This window comes from Dicentrarchus labrax, unplaced genomic scaffold (assembly GCF_905237075.1).
Source record: "Dicentrarchus labrax unplaced genomic scaffold, dlabrax2021, whole genome shotgun sequence".
Taxonomy (NCBI): domain Eukaryota; kingdom Metazoa; phylum Chordata; class Actinopteri; family Moronidae; genus Dicentrarchus; species Dicentrarchus labrax.
In genome coordinates, this window is record NW_026136706.1 from 1,778,652 (window position 1) to 1,798,585 (window position 19,934).

Sequence of the window (19,934 nt, forward strand, 5' to 3'; positions counted from 1 at the left end):
TGATGGAAACAAATGAGAGTAGCTCAATTAAAATTGATTTCATTCAGATTGATGGAAATATGAAGAGGTGAGGCATATATATAAGTTCAACATACCAAGAATTTCAATCCTGATGGTTGCAGATGCAGAACCCAGAACATTCTTGATCTTGACCTCATATGAGCCTGTGTGAATGCGAGCTGCATCCTTGATCAGAACAGCAGAAGAGTCAGTTGTGCTTTCAACAGACATGCAAGAGGTTGCTACCAGCTCTTTTCCATCCTTGAGCCACTCAATAGTTGGCAGAGGCTTGGCGATGATTCCAACTTTAAGCTTAACTGAAGCTCCAGCCTTGAACTGAACCACATCCAGATACTCTGGAGGAAGGTCAATGGCTGGGGCACCTGTGGGACATGAGATATTAATATCAGTAAGCTTTAATCAATAAAAGTAAACAAAAAATATTTAAACAATTTAAACAAAGATATAAATTAAAACTCACCACATGCATCAACACAAGTGACTGGGCCAGCATTGAGAGATGGGTTGCTGACAGACCCAACAGCATTCTTGGCATACACTCTGAACTCATAAGACTCATCCTGGTTCAGTCCAGACACAGTGAAGCCCAGCTCAATGATGTTTGTGAAGTTGGCCTTCACCCATCTGCCATTGGGAGCGTCCCTCCTCTCCACACTGTAGCCAGTTATCTTGCTGCCACCATCATATGGAGGTCTCTGCCAGGCCAGGCTGACTGAGTTCTTGGTGACTTCAGTGATACGGACATTTGCTGGGGGCTCTGGAACATTCAAATGAGAAAGATGCAATTTTAATTAAGCACAGTAAAGAGTGTTTTCGTGTAAGCCCACTGTTTTTTAAGGCTGTGGGTCCCTTTAAAACTGAAGATAACCGGAGGTAGAAATACTTACCGCAGGCATCAATAGCAAGCACCTCTTCAGAGGTCTTGCTCATCTTTCCAATGCCGGCTGCATTTTCAGCTGCCACCTTGAATTCATAGATGAGGCCAGGGCAGATGTTTGTGACTCGCCACTGGTTTCCTGCAATTGCTGTCTTATTGACCTTCTGCCAGAGGATGCTGCTTCTCTCCTTCATTTGGAGATGGTATCCAATAACAGGGTTTCCACCATCATTGACCGGTTCATTCCAGCAAACTGTCAGGCTTTCTCTAGATACAAAGCCGAACCATGGTGTGGATGGAGGTCCAGGGATGGCTGTAATGGACAACAGTCATGTTAGTGTTCAGAAGGATTCATAATCCATAATACAAAAGTTGTTCTAGAACAGGAATATTATTTTTCCTTCACGTACTATATCAGTTGTTATCAACAAAAAAAGTAGTCAAAGCTACGCTTATTCTTTCCAACTTGTATTCAAGTGTATTGACTTACTGTATGGAAGCTTTATCATGACTGGCTTGCTGTCAATGTGGTCGCTGACACCGTAGCGATTCTCAGCCTTGATTCTGAACTGATACTCCTCTCCCTTGGTCAGCTTTGTCACCTTGATCGCGCTTCTGGCAATGCTAGTTGACACCTCTGCCCAGGAAGGAGTGCTGGTTTCACGTTTCAGAACAATGTAGTTGGTAACGGGACTGCCACCGTCATACTCAGGAGGAGCCCATTTCAGACATACTGTGGTCTCTCCCACCTCCCCAATCTCTACTGGACCAACAGGATGTCCTGGTCTGTCCAGCACAACAAAAATAATGAAGATCTTGGTGGTACCTCCCACATTTGAGGCAGTGACTTCATACTTGCCAGCGTCACTTGAAATACTTTCATTTAGGGTGATGATTAAACTGTCTGGAGTAACTTCTGTTAGCAGCCTCTTGGATCCCTTGATGACAACATTGTTCTTGGACATAGTCACCTTAGGCATAGGCCTGCCAGTGAGAGGAATCTCAAAGGTTAGGTTGGATCCTGCTCTTACATAAACTTTATTCTTGGGGTAATTCTTCAGGTCAAACTCTGGAGCCACTGTTGAAAAAACAAGACAGGAATGGGATAAGTAATGTCACTTTAAAACGAATAACCCCATCACATTGCATTTTCCACAAGTTGCATGTCTTTTCAAAAGATAGTAGCAAAGCTAGAGATAATACCATGTATTTCCTTGACAATAACTGGTACGATCATCTCCTTTGGTTCACTGAGTCCGGCATGGTTCTCAGCACGGACTCTGAAGAAGTACTCAGCACACTCCCTCAGGCTCTTGATGGTGTGGGTCATGGTCTTCACGGTGGCACACTTCACCCACTTTGTCTGTCCCTTCTCCAGGGCATCAATAAGGTAACCAGTGACTCTGCTACCTCCATCGTATTCTGGTCTTGTCCAGGCAATTGTAATACTGTCCTTGGTAACATTTGCAACTCCAAGTTTCATGGGTGGACTTGGTACCTCTGTAACAGAAAGGTGAGACATTTTATTATTGACATTTTGTCAAAATAATAACAGTTGTATAAAATAAACTTAACAGCTACTACCTTTAAAACTGTAAGTTCATATGTTACCTGTAATCTTTGTTCCAGCCTTGGCTTCTTGAGGGACACCCACTCCATGTTCATTTTCTCCAATAATTCTGAAGTAATACATGGCTCCCTCCTGCAAGTCTTCCACCTTGTAAGTCATTGCATGGCAGTTGCTGGTCACAGACACCCAGGCCTTCTTACTGGCCTCACGTTTTTCAACATGGTAGGCCTTCACTGCATCACCACCATCATTCTCTGGAGCTTCCCAAGTGAGGGTTGCAGAATCCCTGGTCACTGCTGAAACTTTAACATTGACAGGGGGTCCAGGAGAGTCAAGCACCTTGACAACCATGGGCAATGTTGCTTTTCCCAATGGTGATTCAATTGTGACAGAGTATTCCCCAGAGTCATTTCTAGTTGCCTTCTCAATTGTCAATGAAGTGCTGGATTCTGTTGATTCAATAGTTCCTCTGACATTGAGATCAACACCCTCCTTGGCCCATACCACTGATGGCGCAGGTTTGCCCTTGAATGGTACATTGAGAGTAAATGCTGTGCCATGCTTAACACTTTGTACTTTACGCATCTCAATGTCAACATCAAATGATGGCTCTGAAGTTCTGTCCATTGCTGCAGCTCCATCTGAATATGGGCTACGTGCACTGCTGCCAATTTTGTTTATTGCCTTGACACAGAATTCATATTCTGCATCTGTCTTTAGTCCAGTGACTGTAAACTCCAAGCTCTTGGTAAGAGGGATAGCCTCAACCCATCTTGCTAGCTCTTCGGGTGATTCAGGTTCCTCTTCTTCCTCCTCCTCATATTCATATTCATCCTCATCTCCCTCAACCTCTGGCTCTGGTTTATGGATATAGTCTCTGTATTCTACACTGTATCCAAGGATGGGGGCACCACCATCATTTGTTGGTGGTTTCCAGACAATGGACACACTGTCTTTCGTTGAACTGACAATCTTTGGTTTGGTTGGGCGAGAAGCAACAACCAGAGGATCTGCTGTTCTGAATGATGCAGATGGTTCACTTGGAGGACTTAGACCAGCAGAGTTTTCAGCATAGACTCTGAAGTCATACTCACAACCCTTACGCAGTTTGGTTGCTACTGCGGTGCATTCCACAACTGGATCTCTGTTCACACGGACCCAGCGCATACCTGTCTTCTCACGGCGCTCAATCACATATCCAGTGATGGGGCTGCCTCCATCACTGGCTGGTTTGCACCAGGTAAGGGTCATTGAATCTCCAGTTATGGTAGTGACATCAACACTAGCTGGAGCAGTGGCAAAAGTGTATGGATCTGTAATCTTTACAGCATCACTCTCCAGAGCCTCACCAAGTCCATGCTTGTTGACCGCCAAAACCCTGAAGATATATTCATTGCCCTTTAGCAATCCTGTGACTTTGAAGTGTGTTTTTGTGATGTCTCCCTTCACCAATGTCCATGCCAAGCGGCTGGTCTCACGCTTCTCAACAACGTAATGTGTGATCTCAGCACCACCGATCTCCTGAGGAGGACCCCATGACAGAGTGCACGCCTCAGCTGTGAGACCTGTGATCTGCAGAGGTCCTGCTGAAGGTCCTGGCTTATCTAAAATCACACAGTTTATTGGCATGGTAACTGTTCCGCCAATATTCTGTAGAGTCAGTGCATACTGTCCAGAATCTCTTCTGATACAATCCTTCACAATAACAGAAGTGCTGGTGTCTGTTGAAACGATCTGGATTCTGGCTCTCAGCTCAATATCTTTCCCATCCTTGGTCCAGGAAATAACAGGGGCAGGACGTCCAGCAAAGTCAGCATTTATTTTCAAAGTTTCTCCCGCTTTCACAAACACTGTTTCTCTGAACTTGACATCCATCATGATACGTGGTGGATCCACATCATCCTTGACAGTGATGGGGCCAGTGTTCCAAGATGGATGACTGAACAATCCAGCTGCATTCTTAGCAATGACACGGAAGTCATACTGGCTGTTTTCTGTAAGACCTGTAACATCATAGTGGGTCTCTGGCACGTTGGTGAAGTTGCACCTTGTCCAGCGTCCTTCAGGGAGGTCTCTGCGCTCAACGACATAGCCAGAAACCTTGGCTCCACCATCATACTCTGGTTTATCCCAAGACAAGGAAACAGATGTTCTGGTAATAGCAGTAACCACAGGTGTGCCTGGAGGGTCACATGGATCTCTGGCTGCTACGCCTTCACAGGCCTTGCTACATTTACCGATACCAGCAATATTTTCTGCATAGACACGGTATTCATACACCATGCCCTCTTCAATTCCATTGACTTTGTATTCTGTATCTTTGATCATTCCTCTGTTCATCTTTGTCCAAAGAATGCTAGTACGCTCCTTCCTCTCCAGATGGTAGCCCAAAACAGGACTACCACCATCACTGACTGGCTCATTCCAAGTTACCAACATGTAAGACTTTGTAGCCAACTTCACAATAGGTGTGGAAGGAGGTCCAGGTTGTTTGAAGTTATACTTAGCAGTAATTCCAGGTGAATCTAGAGATGTACTCTTTCCATAACGGTTGACTGCATAGATGCGGAATTGGTACTCTGAGCAATGTGTTAGGCGGCCAGCCTTGAAAGATGTTCTGGCAACATTACTTGCTGCCATCTGCCACTCCTGTGTGTTTGTGTCTCTTTTCTCCACAATATAGTTACTGATGGAGCAACCACCAGTATAATCTGGTGGGGACCAGGACAGTGTGATGCTGTCTGAGGTCACAGCATCCACCTTGATACCTTTAGGTGGACCTGGTTTATCAAGGACAACAACTCCAATATCTGCTGTGACAGTTCCTCCTGCGTTAGCCAGAGTGATCTCATACTTGCCAACATGTTCTCTGCTAGCCTCTTTGATCATAATTTTGGATGATGTTGCAGTGTTTAAGATGGTGACTGATGATGTTTGCTTCAAAGGAAGGCCATCCTTCTTCCAGGATACAACAGGTTTTGGCCTACCTCTTACTGGAACCTCAAGAGTGAGGTCATCTCCAGCCTTCACACTGTATGTGGTAAACAGTAAGTTGGTAGATGGTTCAATTGAAACATCCTTTGCAACCACAGGCAAACCAAGATCCTTTGGCTCACTCTTTCCCTTCTCGTTGATTGCAACAACTCTGAATAAATAGGCTTCGTTAGGGGTCAGATTAGGAATAGTTGCTTCAGGCACCTTGACTGTGCATGCTGTGCCCCATTTATCTCCACTTTTAGGCTTAAACTCTACATTGTAGCACATTATCTTGCTTCCACCATCATGAGCAGGTTTTTCCCATGCCAATGACACACTGGTCTTCGTCAAATCTACAAGTGTTACCTTGCTTGGTGGCAGAGGTACGTCAGACACTTTGATTTCTTTGGTTTCAACCATCTGTCCTTGGCCATATTCATTAACAGCACAAACTCTGAAGTAGAAAATGCCACCCTCAGGCAGCTCTTCAATCTTGAATGAGTTGGCTGTGCAGTTGCTAGTGACAGTAGTATAGGCCTTCCGGACAGACTCTCTCTTCTCTACAATGTAGTTTGTTATTTTAGAACCACCATCAGTGAGTGGAGTATCCCAGCCAAGAGTCACTGAATCCTTCTTGAGCTCCTTTACAGCAAAGTTTTGTGGCGCACTAGGTGTATCCAAAATTCTCACTGCAACAGTAGCAGATTTTGCACCACTACTATTCTCCAGTGTTAGTGAATATTTGCCACTGTCAAAGCGATTAACATTGTCAATAACAAGCATGGTGTATGAACTGGTGGTGTCAATTGCAGCATTATCTGTGAGAGTACCGTCTACCTTCTCCCATTTCACAGTAGGTTCAGGCCTTCCTCTGATGGTAACAAACAGACGCAAAGTTCCACCGGCACGAACAGATACCACCTTTCTGAGCTCAGCATCCAACTCAATCTCTGGTGTTTCTACCCTGTCAGATGTGACCACAGTGCTGTGAACATTAGCAGCCTCCCCCACTCCCTCAGAATTGATAGCACAGACACGGAACTGGTACTCTCCACCCTCTTTCAGGTCTGTGATAGTGAGTTTAGTGGCTTGAATGCCAGTAGGTGGAGTGCACATGGTCCATTCTTTTTCAACTGGTGCCTCTACTGTTGGTGCTACTTCTAACTCCTCTGTCACTTCAGGCACTGGTGTATACTCCCTCATTTCAACAATGTAGCCCTTGATGTAGGCACCACCATCAAAGTCAGGTTTTCCCCAGGACAGAGACACAGAGGACTTTGTGTAGTCTGTCACCTTAGGATGGTGTGGAGGTCCAGGTGGTGTTGTGGTATCACATGCTCTATAGAATAGGGACAGTTCACTTAGGTCTCCCATTCCAGCCTCATTCTCAGCAGAAACACGGAACTCATAGAAGTGGTCTGTCATCAGACCTGTGACCTTGAAGTGAGTGTCCGTCAGTTTCTGTCTGTTGCATTTTGTCCACCTTACACTATCTTTGTCACGTTTTTCAAGGTGGTAGCTGTCAATGTCTGCTCCACCAGTTTGTTCTGGAGCAGTCCATGAAAGAACCATAGAGTCCTTGGTGATCTGACTTGCTTCTGGGGTTCCAGGAGGACTAGGGGGCTTATAAGGATTGCGTGCAATGATGGGTTCACTCTCAAGATAATCACCAACACCATATTTGCTGACTGCCCTGACTCTGAAAATGTATTCATTTCCAGGGAGCAGATTTTTTAGTTTATAGAACAGACCCTTGATATTTGGTGCAGCCACAGTCCAGGACAATCTGCTGGTCTCTCTCTTCTGTAAGACATAGTGAGTGATACTAGCTCCACCATCCAGAGTTGGCTCAGACCAGGAAAGGATGCACCTGTCAGCCATGATCCCTGTCACCTTCATGGGTCCAGTGGGTGGACCTGGTTTATCAAGGACTTTGACAGTGATAGGGAAGGTTTTTGTACCACCCAGATTTTTTAGGACAAGGTCATAGTGGCCACTGTCAACTTTGGTTACATCCTTGATGGTTATGGCTGCACGTTTCTCTGTAGTTTTCACTTCAATTCGCAGGGCTTTGTCCATTTCCTTGCCCTCTTTTAGCCAGACAACATCAGGAATTGGTTTTCCATAAATGTCTGCATAGAGAAGTAAGCTTTCCCCAGCATTGACAACAATGACATCCTTGTATTTGGGATCCATTGAGGCCCTCGGTGGTTCAATTTCATCAGTAGCAGTTATAGGTCCAGAGCTGTCAGATGGCCCACTGAAAACTCCAGCTGCGTTTCTCGCAATAACTCTGAATTCATATTGCTCATTCTCTGTCAGACCAGTTACATTATACTCAGTTTCAATTATATTAGTGAAGTTAGCTCTTACCCAGCGCCCTTCAGGGGAGGAAAGATCTTTCCTTTCCACAATATATCCATTCACTTTGCTGCCACCGTCATACTGAGGTTTTGTCCACTGAATCTTGATAAGGTTCTTAGAAATAGATACAGCTTCAGGAGTACCAGGAGGGTCACATGGATCACGAGCAACAAAGGACTCAGACACTTTACTGCATCTGCCAATGCCGACAATATTTTCAGCATAGACTCGGAATTCATATCCAATACCCTCCTCAAGATTGGCAATCTTGAATTGAGTATCAGTAATGAGAGTCTTGTTCAGTTTGTTCCACATGATGCTGCTTCTCTCCTTGCTTTCCAGATGGTAACCAATAACTGTACTTCCACCATCATTGACTGGCTCATTCCATTCAATGATCATCATTTCCTTTGTAGCATATTTTACATATGGAGTTCCTGGAGGCCCTGGTGGTTTGTATGGATATTGCACAACAATGGCCTTGGAGTCCAGAGGCACACCCTTTCCATACCTGTTTTCAGCTATGATTCTGAACTGGTATTCAGCACCAGTCTTCAGCTTAGTGACCTTGAAAGCTGTTCTAGCAAGCTGTGTGGTGACTGACTGCCATGTTTGGGTGGTGGTGTCTCTCTTTTCCACGATATAGTTCTTTATCTGGCATCCACCTGTGTACTCTGGAGGCTCCCAGGAGAGATGGACAAATGTGTTGCTCACTTCAACAACCTTGATTGGGCCTGTTGATGGACCAGGCTTGTCAAGGATAATGACAGCCACGTCCTCTGTAATTGTGCCGGCAGTATTGGTTGCTGTTACGGAATATTTACCCAAATCTTCCTTGCATGCCTCAGTAATTAGAATTCCAGTTGTTGACGGAGTGTTTACAACATTGACTCTGGATGTCACCTTAAAAGACTGACCATCCTTGGTCCAAGTGACTTTAGGTTTGGGCCTGCCAAGCACAGGGAACTCCAACTTGAGATCTTTTCCAGCTAATACACTGTACGTGTTAAATTGCATCTTAATACTTGGCTCTATGGTCATGTCACTGGCAACGACAGGTGCAGCAAGTGCCTTAGGTTCACTCTTGCCCTTCTCATTGTAAGCAATAATACGGAATAGGTATTCTGTCCCAGCTGTGAGGCCTGTGACAGTGCCCTCACATGTCTTTGTATTTGTTGCAACTCCCCACTTATCTGTACCCTTTGGCTGCATCTCTATTAGGTAACCACCAATTCTACTGCCTCCATCATGCTGAGGTTTTTCCCAGGCCAGTGAGGCACTGGCTTTGGTGACATCAGTGAGGGAGACTTTTCCAACAGGGAGTGGTACCTCAGAAGCCTTTGAAGCTGTCTTTGTTTCAACAGCCTGGCCTATTCCATAGTCATTCTCAGCCATGACTCTGAAGTAGTACATAGCACCTTCAATCAAGTTCTCAACTTTGAATGTTGTCTTGGTGCATTTTGTGGACACATTTGCATAAGCCTTTCTGGTTGATTCACGTTTGTCAATGACATAGTTCTTGATTTTGGAACCTCCATCAATTAGTGGGGCATCCCATACAAGAGTGACAGAATCCTTTTTGACTTCTTTAACCACGAGGTTCTGTGGGGATGCAGGTGTATCCAGAATTTTAACAGCAACAAACTCAGACACAGAGCCACTGCTGTTTGTCAGGCTTAGGGTATATTTTCCTGAGTCACTCCTGTCACATGAGTCAATGGACAGCTGAGTGAAGTTGAGAGCTTTTTCAACCACCACCTTTTCAGTCAGATCTCCCTCATCCTTAGTCCACTTAATCTCAGGTGTTGGCCTACCCTTGAATGGAATATGGATTCTAACAGATCCACCAGCTTTCACAATGATGCCCTTTCTCAACTCAGAGTCAAGGTGGATCTGTGGTGGATCCACCCTTTCCTCAGGCTTAGCTGTACCAGAGAGAGTTGCTGGTTCACCAACTCCTAGTTTGTTCAGAGCACACACCTGGATCTTATACTCCGTACCCTCAGAAAGTTTGGTAATTTCATATTTGTTGACACGCAGTCCAGTGGGGGGAGTAACCATGGTCCATTCCTCCTCTTCAGCCTTGCAGATTTCAACAATGTATCCTTGAATGGCAGTGCCACCATCTGACAGAGGCTTACCCCATGACACTGTAATAGAACCTTTTGTGGAGTCAATCACATTCACATATGCTGGGGCACCAGGTTTGTACTTGGGATCACAGGCCTTGTAGAATGAACTTGGAAGGCTTGGCTCTCCCACTCCAACTACGTTCTCAGCAGCCACTCTGAACTCATATTCATGGTCAGTTGTTAGGCCTGTAACTCTAAAGGAGAGGTCAGTGACTTTCTGTCTGTTGCATCTGGTCCATTTGATTCCATTTCTGTCCTTCTTTTCAATGCTGTAATTGGTAATCTCACTGCCACCATCACTCTCAGGGGCTGACCAAGTGATTGTCATGCCATCATGAGCAATGTTGGATACATCATCAATATGAGGTGGACCAGGAGGAACAAATGGAGTCTTCATGATAACTCCGTGAGACTCCAGTGGCTCACTGATACCGTAACTGTTAACTGCCATGACACGGAACATATACTCATTGCCTTCCAGTAATTTGGTGACTTTGTAACGTGTGGTGTCACAGCTGTTAGAAACAACAGTCCAAGCAAGACGGCTGGTCTCTCTTCTCTCAATCACATAGTGCTTAATAGGACTGCCTCCATCATGTAGAGGGGCACGCCATACCAGTATGCATCTATCTTCAGCTACTCCAGTGATGTGGAGGGGTCCTTCACATTGGCTGGGCCTGTCCAAGACCACAACTTTGAATGGAACAGTTTCACTGCCAGCCTCATTTGTCAGCTGGAGTGTGTAAATTCCACCATCAATTCTAACGGAGTCCTTAATGACAATCATTGCCTGGTGTTCTGAGTTTTTAATCTCTAGTCTGAGTGTATTCTCGATTGGTTTTTCATCCTTGAACCACGTGATTGTAGGCAGTGGCTTGCCACGGACATCGGCATCTAGCTTGAATGTCTCTCCAGCATTGATGATAATGGTCTTGGTGAATGCAGGGTCAATGGAGAATTTGGGTGCCTCCACCTCATCACTTGCAGTGATTGGTCCACTGTTGTAGGATGGCTTACTGATGGTGCCAACAGCATTTTTAGCAATGACTCTAAAGTCATACTGTGCATTTTCAGTCAGACCAGTGACCGTGAACTGGGTCTCAATCACATTAGTGAAGTTTGCCCTTACCCACCTGCCCTCTGGCAGATCACGCTTCTCCACAGTATAGCCAGTTATATTACTGCCGCCATCATATTCTGGTTTAGTCCACTGAATGACAATGGTATCTTTGGTCACATGTATGGCCTCTGGTGTACCCGGAGAATCACATGGGTCACGGGCAACACAGCCCTCTGAGATCTTACTGCATCTGCCAATGCCAACAATATTTTCAGCGTAAACCCTGTATTCATACTCAATACCCTCATCCAAGGGGTAACTCTTGAAAGTAGTTTCGTGAATAAGTGTTTTGTTGATTTTGACCCAGAGAATACTATTCCTCTCTTTCCTTTCAAGATGGTAGCCAAGAACAGTGCTGCCTCCATCAGAGACAGGCTCGTGCCACTCAACAATCTGGTGGTCCCTAGAGAGAGAGGGGATGAAAGGCGTGCCTGGTGGGCCTGGCTCTCTGTATGGGTATTGAGCGACCACGGCAGATGAATCCAGACCATGACTCTTGCCATAGCGGTTCTGAGCAATGATCTTGAACTGGTACTCAGCTCCAGTCTTCAGTCTTGGCACTTTGATTGTGGTTCTGGCACAGTTGATACTGACATTTTCCCATGTTGTTGAAGTAGTATCTCTCTTCTGCACAATGTAGTTTGAAATCTGGCAGCCACCATTGTGTTTTGGTGGGTCCCATGAAATAGTGATACTCTGTGTTGTGATTTCATCAAACCTCACAGGGCCGGATGGAGGGCCAGGCTTGTCAAGTACAATGATTTCAACAGTTGTATCTTTCTTTCCAGCTGAGTTAGCAACGTGTATACTGTACATACCACCATCATCACCTGCTGCCTCCTTAATGCTCAGTGTTGTCTGTGTTGGTGTGTTGAGGATGTTAACTCTGGTAGTGAACTTCAGAGAAGCTCCATCTTTAGTCCATGAAACTGTTGGTTTAGGACGTCCAAAGATGGGAATGTGAATATTCAGGTCCTTACCCACATGGACACTGTAGTTGCTGAATGCTGGTCGAACATCTGGCTCAAAGACTAAGTCCTTGGTCATCACTGGACCAGAAAGGACTTTGGGGTCACTCTTTCCCTTATCATTGATTGCTGTAACTCTAAACAGATACTCTTCTCCTGGGTTCAAATTGGAAACAGTAGCCTCCATTGTCTTAAATGTGTTAACACCAGACCACTTATCCTGACCCTTGAGCTGCACCTCCAGCAGGTACTGCATGACTCTGCTACCACCATCATACTCAGGCCTCTCCCAAGCCAAAGAGATGCTTGTTTTAGTTTGGTCTGTAACAGTCAGGTTCTTTGGAGACTGGGGTACCTCTGAGACCTTCAGAGGGTCAACAGTTGCTGCAGGCATGCCAACACCATGTGCATTCTCAGCAAGCACCCGGAAGTAGTAACTGCAGCCTTCCTGGAGTGGTTCAATCTTCCATGAAAGAGCATGACAATTTGTTACAACAGCTGCATATGTTTTGCGTGTGCTTTCTCTCTTTTCAACAACGTAGTTCTTGATCTTGGACGCTCCATCCAACAGAGGTGGTTCCCATGCCAGTGTCACTGATTGGTTTGTAATTTCTTTGACTTTGAGGTTAACAGGAGCACTAGGTGTGTCAAGGACACGGACAACAACAAATGCAGATTTGGTTCCACTAGAATTCTCTGCAGTGACAGTGTATTTTCCACTGTCATTCCTGCCCATCTTGTCAATTACAAGGGATGTGTAACTACTGGTCACTTCAACCTGAGCAGTCTCTTTAAGTGCAGCCTCATCTTTGTCCCACTTGATGGTAGGACTAGGCTTTCCTTTGATGGGAATAAAGAGTCTAAGGGATGCTCCAGCTTTAATGGTTACAATCTTTCTCAATTCTGGATCAATGTCAAGGTCTGGCTCTTCTGCCTTGTCCTGGGCAACAACAGCTCCAGAGACATCAGCATGCTCTCCAACTCCCACTTTGTTCACAGCACATACTCTAAACTTGTATGCCTGGTTTTCCTTCAAGTTTGGAACTTCAAACTTGGTCTTTTTGATCCCTGTTGGTGGCGTGCACATGATCCATTCTTCAGCAGGTGCATCTGTGGCAGCTGCTTCAGCAGGGGCTTCAGCAGGGGCCTCAGCAGGGGCTTCAGCTGGCGCTGCTGGTTCTGTGGTAGTGCAACACTCAACAATGTATCCCTGAATCTCACAGCCTCCATCACAGACAGGTTTGCCCCATGACAGGAATACAGATGTTTTAGTTGTGTCAGTAACTCTAGGATTGTGTGGTGGGCCAGGCCTGAAGATGGGATCAAGAGCTTTGTAGAATACAGTTGGGGAGCTTGGCTCACCAACACCGACAGCATTCTCAGCTGCAACTCTGAATTCGTAGATATGGCTGTCCAGGAGGCCAGTGACCTTGAAAGTCAAGTCAGTAACTGCTTGCCTATTGCTTCTGATCCATCTTACGCCCTCTTTGTCATGTCTCTCAATTATGTAGCCAGTAATAGGACTTCCTCCATCTTCAGAAGGAGCCTCCCAGGTGAGTACCATTGAATCCTTTTTGATATCTGAAACTTCCAAGCTCTTGGGTGTTCCAGGGGGCAAATATGGATCTTTGATTACTGCAGCAGCAGACTCAAGTCCTGGACCCACTCCAAATTGGTTGACAGCATGGACTTTGAAAATATACTCATTTCCTTCTAATAGCTTACTAATCTTTAAACAAGTATTTACGACTTTCGGGTCAACAACAGTCCAGACTAGTCTGCTTGTCTCTCTCCTCTCCACGATGTAGTGAGAGATCTTGCTGCCACCATCCTGTAGTGGTGGTTTCCATGCAAGGCAGCATCGGTCTTTGGTTATTCCTGTAACAACAAGAGGTCCCTGTGGTTCTCCAGGTTTATCTAGAACAACCACATTGACCTGTACAGCCTTTTCTCCTCCTGGATTTTTCAACAGCAGAGTGTATTGGCCTCCATCGGAAAGCTTAGCTTCCTTGACAAATATGCAGGCTTTTGTGGGTGTGTTCTTAATCTCTCTATGAATAGTGTTGCCCAGTTCCTGCTCTCCCATCATCCAGTGGATAGTGGGCAATGGTTTGCCATGGACATCTCCGTCTATCTTGAAGTTGTCTCCAGCATTAACCACAATAGTCTGTGTGTACTCTGGGTCAATGCTGATGCGTGGTGGTTCAATCTCATCCTTGGCAGTGATAGGACCAGTGCTGTAAGATGGGAGACTGAAAACACCTGCTGCATTTCTGGCAATGACACGGAACTCATACTGATTGTCCTGAACAAGTCCAGTTGCAACATATTCTGTCTCAATGACGTTAGTGAAGTTAGCCTTCAGCCAACGACCTTCAGGAAGCTCCTTCTTTTCCACAATGTAGCCTGTAACCTTTGCTCCACCATCATACTCTGGCTTGGTCCAAACAATGGTCACAGAGTCCTTAGCAATCTTTGTTGCCTCTGGGGTGCCAGGAGGATCACAAGGATCTCTAGCAACATGTCCCTCAGACACTTTGCTCACTTTGCCTATTCCAACAATGTTTTCAGCATAAACTCTGTATTCATACTCCATTCCTGGTTCAAGACTAGTGGTCTTGAAGGTTTGGTCAGTAATAAGAGATTTGTTAAGTTTAACCCAAAGGATGCTGTTTCTCTCTTTGCGTTCAAGATGGTAGCCCAAGACAGTGCTTCCACCATCATTCACAGGTTCATTCCAGGCAATAACCATGCTATCCTTGGTGCAGGCTGCAATGGATGGGGTTCCTGGGGGTCCTGGGAGCTTGTATGGGTATTGAGCCACAATACACTCTGATTGAAGAGCTGGGCCTTTTCCATATCTGTTTTCTGCTGTGATTCTAAACTGATACTCCGAGCCAGTCTTCAACCTGCCTGCCTTGATTTTGGTCCTTGCAAGGTTCGGAGATACAATCATCCAGTTAGTTGTGGATGTGTCTCTCTTTTCCACAATGTAGTGTTTGATGGTGCACCCTCCATCATATTCTGGTCGGTTCCAGGAAATGGTTACACTGTCAGAAGTGACCTCCTCCACCTTAACTGGACCATCCGGCTGGCCAGGTTTGTCAAGAACAACGATGCCAATGTCTGCTGTTGTCTCTCCTGCTGTGTTGGTAAGAGTTATGTGGTACTGTCCAACATCATCTTTAGTAGCCTCTTTTATGTTGAGGGTCAGCATTTTGTCTGTTGCAGAAAAGTTTACTCTGGTAGTTCTCTTCAGGGGCTGACCATCTTTTTTCCAGGAGACAGCTGCTTTGGGACGTGCAACATATGGAACCTCCACTGTCAGGTCTTCTCCTGCCAACACGCTGAATGTGTTAAACAAAAGTTTGGCAACAGGTGCAATCACTAGATCTTTAACAATCACAGGCACACCGATTTGACGTGGGTCGCTTGTTCCCTTCTCATTTCTTGCTGCAACACGGAACATGTATTCTTCACCTGCATTGAGTCCACTAATAGTAGCTTCTGTTTCCTTGACAATCACAGCCTGTGACCACTTATCAACACCCTTAGGCTGAATCTCAACAACATAACAGCCCACTCTGCTGCCACCATCATGCTCTGGCTTCTCCCAGGAGAGGGTGACACTGTTCTTAGTAACATCCTTAAGAGTGATTTTGCCAGGTGGCTGTGGTTTCATAGACACTTTAACTGATTCACCAGTCTCAATGGGCAGGCCAATGCCATATTCATTCTCAGCCAAAACTCTGAAGTAATAGTTGCATCCTTCCAGGAGCTGGTCGACTGTGAAAGTGGTGTGATGGCAGTTAGCTTTTACCGTGGCATATGCTTTCCTTGTGGACTCCCGTTTTTCAACAATATAGTTCTTAACCTTCACTCCTCCATCATTCACTGGTGGATCCCAAGTCAGAGTGACAGCTTCATTTGTTACAGCAGTAATCTTCAGATTCTGTGGGGCACTTGGTGTATCAAGTACCTTGACTTGGACTGTAACTGTCTTGGAGCCAGAGCTGTTTTCAACTGTAAGATTATACTTTCCACTGTCAAATCTGTTGACATTCTCAATTACAAGTGATGTGTATGATGTTGTGCTGTCAATGGTTGCCCTTTCAATTGGCTCACCATCTCCCTTGGTCCATTTAGCCTGAGGAGCTGGTCTGCCTCTTATAGGCACAAACAGCCTAAGTGAGCAGCAAGCCCTTAGACTGACAACCTTGCGGAGTTCAGCATCCAAATCCATCTCAGGTGGGAGGAGCCTGTCCTCTGCCTTGGGATTGCCAGGTACCAATGCAGCCTCTCCAACTCCTTCACTGTTGACAGCAGAGATGTTAATCTTGTACTCCTGGTTCTCCTTCAGGTTAATAATGGTGAATAAGGTGGCAAGGAGTCCTTCTTTGGGTGTCACAATGGTCCATTCCTCATCTTCCTCCTTTTCAGATGGGATGCAGGTCTCAACAATGTAGCCAGTGATGTCAGAGCCACCATCATATACAGGTTTGTTCCAGGCTACAGTAATTGAGGACTTTGTTGTATCCAAAATTCTTGGGTTGCATGGAGCCCCTGGCTTGTACAGTCCATCAGTAGCCCTGTAGAATGGACTTGCGACACTTGGTGCACTTACTCCAGCAGCATTCTCAGCAATTATTCTGAATTCATATTCATGTCCGACAAGAAGCCCTGTTGCCTTGAATTGTAGATCTTTGACCTTCCTCTTATTGCATTTGACCCAGCGGAGGCCTATTCTGTCTTTCCTTTCAATATTGTAGTTGGTGATGGGAGTTCCACCATCACTCTTAGGTGCTTGCCACATAAGAACCATTGAATCTTTGCTGATAGCTGTCACCTCAGGATTCTCTGGAGGATCTGGAACCACATATGGATTGTCTGCAATAGTGGGCTCAGAATCAAGAGCTTCGCCAAGTCCATATTTGTTTACTGCCATTACTCTGAAGATGTATTCATTTCCTTTGAGCAGCTTGGTCACCTTGTATTGTGTAACTTGCAGGTCTGAAACCACATTGGTCCAAACCAGTCTGCTTGACTCGCGCTTCTCAATCACATATCCTTCAATCTTGGCACCACCATCATCTGCAGGTGGAGCCCAGGTGAGTACACAGTTTTCAGCTGTGACGTTAGAGACCTCAAGAGGTCCAACTGGTGGTCCAGGTCTGTCAAGCACTTTAACATTAAAGACGTGCTTAGCAAATCCACCAACATTAGTGGCAGTCAAAATAAATTCTCCTCCATCTGATCTGATAGAGTCCTTGTTGATAAGAGTTGTTGTCAATTCTGTGAACCTAACCTCCAGTTTCATTGTGTTCTCAACCTCCTTTCCATTCTTGGTCCAAACCATAGATGGGGTTGGTTGACCAGCAATGTCAGCATCAAGTTTGAAGGACTCTCCTGCCTTCAGTAGAACAACATCCTTGAAGATGGCATCAACCATAATACGTGGCTCGATAATGTCATCTTTGCAGATAATTGGGTCTGAGGGCTCAGAGGGTATGCTCACTGCACCTGCTGAGTTTCTGGCTATGACACGGAACTCATATGAGGCATCTTGAGTCAGTCCACTGACAGTGAATGTTGTCTCAATGATGTTGGTGAAGTTGGCTCTCATCCATCGGCCAGTAGGCAGTTCTCTCTTCTCCACAGTGTAGCCAGTGATTTTGAAACCACCGTCGTACTCAGGCTTGGTCCACTGAATAGTGATGACATTCTTGTTGACAAATATTGGTTCAGGCTGACCTGGTGGATCTACAGGGTCCAAGGCCAGTATTGCTTCTGAGGCCTTGCTGGGCTTACCAACTCCAGCCATGTTTTCAGCTGAGACACGGAACTCATAGGCAACTCCATCTTCAAGACCACTTGATTTATAGATATTTCCTTTCACAATACCCTTGCTGATCTTATACCACATGATGCTGCTTCTTTCTTTCCTCTCAACATGATAACCAATTACTTCATTTCCACCATCAGACACAGGCTCATTCCAGCCAATTGTTATTGAGTCCTTGGTAAATGCAACAACACCAGGAGTACCAGGAGGTCCAGGGACTTTAAATGGATAGGCAGCTACCACTGACTCTGATGTGATAGGTGGTCCAACACCATATCTGTTCTTAGCTTTTACTCTGAACTGGTATTCAGACCCAGTGGTTAAACGAATGGCTTTGAACATGGTACGAATAACAGTGGAGGATAGCTCTGTCCATGTTTGGGAAGTGGTGTCTCTAATCTCAACCACATAATTGTTGATTGGAACACCTCCGTCATTCTCAGGAGTGTCCCATGCAAAGATGCAATAGGTACGAGAAATCTCCACAATCTTGACTGGTCCCTTGGGTGGCCCAGGTACATCATGTACTTTGACAATAATGTTGTCTGTCACAGATCCAACAATGTTCTTAGCTGTCATGGTGTATACACCACTGTCGCCTCTGGTACATTCATTGATGCTCAGGATAACAGTAGCAGAAGTAGTTTCCACATTGGTTCTCTGTGTGAGCTTCAGAGCTGCGGCATCCTTTTGCCAAGAGACAGTTGGTCTAGGACGTCCCATAACTGGAATTTCAACCTTGATGTCATCTCCTGCCTTGGCAATAACAGTCTTCTTACACACACCACGGAGGTCAAACTCAGGCAGGGAAGTAGAATCCTTGACAACAATGGGTTTGCTCTCACGTGGAGCGCTTCTACCTGAGTGGTTGACAGCCATTACACGGAAAATGTATTCCTCATTCTCATTGAGATTTTTCACTGTGAAATCCATGCTCTTGACTGTTGTTACATGTGCCCACTGGTCAGTTCCCTTCTTCTGGGCTTCAAGAACATATCCTGTAACTCTGCTCCCACCATCATGCTTGGGTTTGGTCCAAGCCAGGCTCACAGAGTTCTTGGTTATGTCAGTAGGAATAATACTCTCTGGAGGAGTTGGTGCCTGGGATGCACGAATTGGATCAGCAGTTTCAACCGCCTCACCAATTCCATACTCGTTCTCGGCAGACACTCTGAAGTAGTACTCACAGCCTTCACCCAGCTCACCGATCCTGACTGAAGTGGTCATGCATTTTGTAATAGCAGTAGCAAAAGCTTTGCGTGTTGATTCTCTCTTCTCAATGATGTAGTTTGTGATTTTGGCTCCACCATCGATGAGAGGCATCTCCCACTGAAGAGTAATGCTTTCCTTGTCAATCTTGACTGGTTTGAGGTTAAGAGGAGGCCCAGGTGAATCCAAAACTTTGACATTTATAGGGGCACTCTTCTTTCCAGCAGAGTTTTCAAGGGTAAGCTCATACTTGCCCGCATCAATCCTAGAACTCTCAGGGATGATCAGCATTGTAAATGACTCAGTGCTGTCAATGACTGCACGTGGGACAGGTCCACCCTCCTTTGTCCAGGTGACTGTAGGTGTAGGACGTCCCTTGATCGGCACAAAGAGGCGAATGGAGCAGCCAGCCCTAACAACAAGGGTTCTTCTCAGCTCAACATCCAGCTCCAAATCAGGTTCAGCTGCTCTTTCCACAATCTCAACCAGCTCCTGAGTTTCAGCAGGTTCACCTGCTCCCTTAGCATTAACCGCACTAATTCTGAAATGGTATTTTGCACCCGTTTCCAGCTTGGGAACAACAAACTCTGTGATCCTGAGTGGCGATGAAGGAGTGTCCTTAACCCATTCTTCTGTTCCTTCTTTCTTGTGCTCAATCACATATCCAGTAACTTCAAGCCCACCATTATCAAGAGGTTTTCCCCAGTTTAGAGTGGCAGTGGTCTTAGTTGTGTCTGTGACTCTTGGATTTACTGGAGGTCCAGGCACATCTGTCAGACATAAAATAAATGGTTAGTGTAATGCAAATATAACATTCTGTGTCTTAACACAAGAAATAATGTAATACTTCTTTCT

The 19,934-nt window shown here is 45.5% G+C and overlaps 1 protein-coding gene across 1 annotated transcript in view; it reads right to left on the minus strand.

The window, feature by feature from the left end:
* Window positions 1-19,934, minus strand: part of LOC127365100 (titin) — a 182,806-nt gene that overhangs the window by 24,830 nt on the left and 138,042 nt on the right. Inside the window, exons 202-207 of the mRNA XM_051402823.1 lie at window positions 2,510-19,849; window positions 2,102-2,398; window positions 1,389-1,976; window positions 909-1,211; window positions 482-778; window positions 96-383 (exon numbers count right to left, since the gene is read on the minus strand). Of these exons, the coding sequence (XP_051258783.1) occupies window positions 96-383; window positions 482-778; window positions 909-1,211; window positions 1,389-1,976; window positions 2,102-2,398; window positions 2,510-19,849 (19,113 nt within the window). The remainder of the gene's footprint in view (window positions 1-95; window positions 384-481; window positions 779-908; window positions 1,212-1,388; window positions 1,977-2,101; window positions 2,399-2,509; window positions 19,850-19,934) is intronic.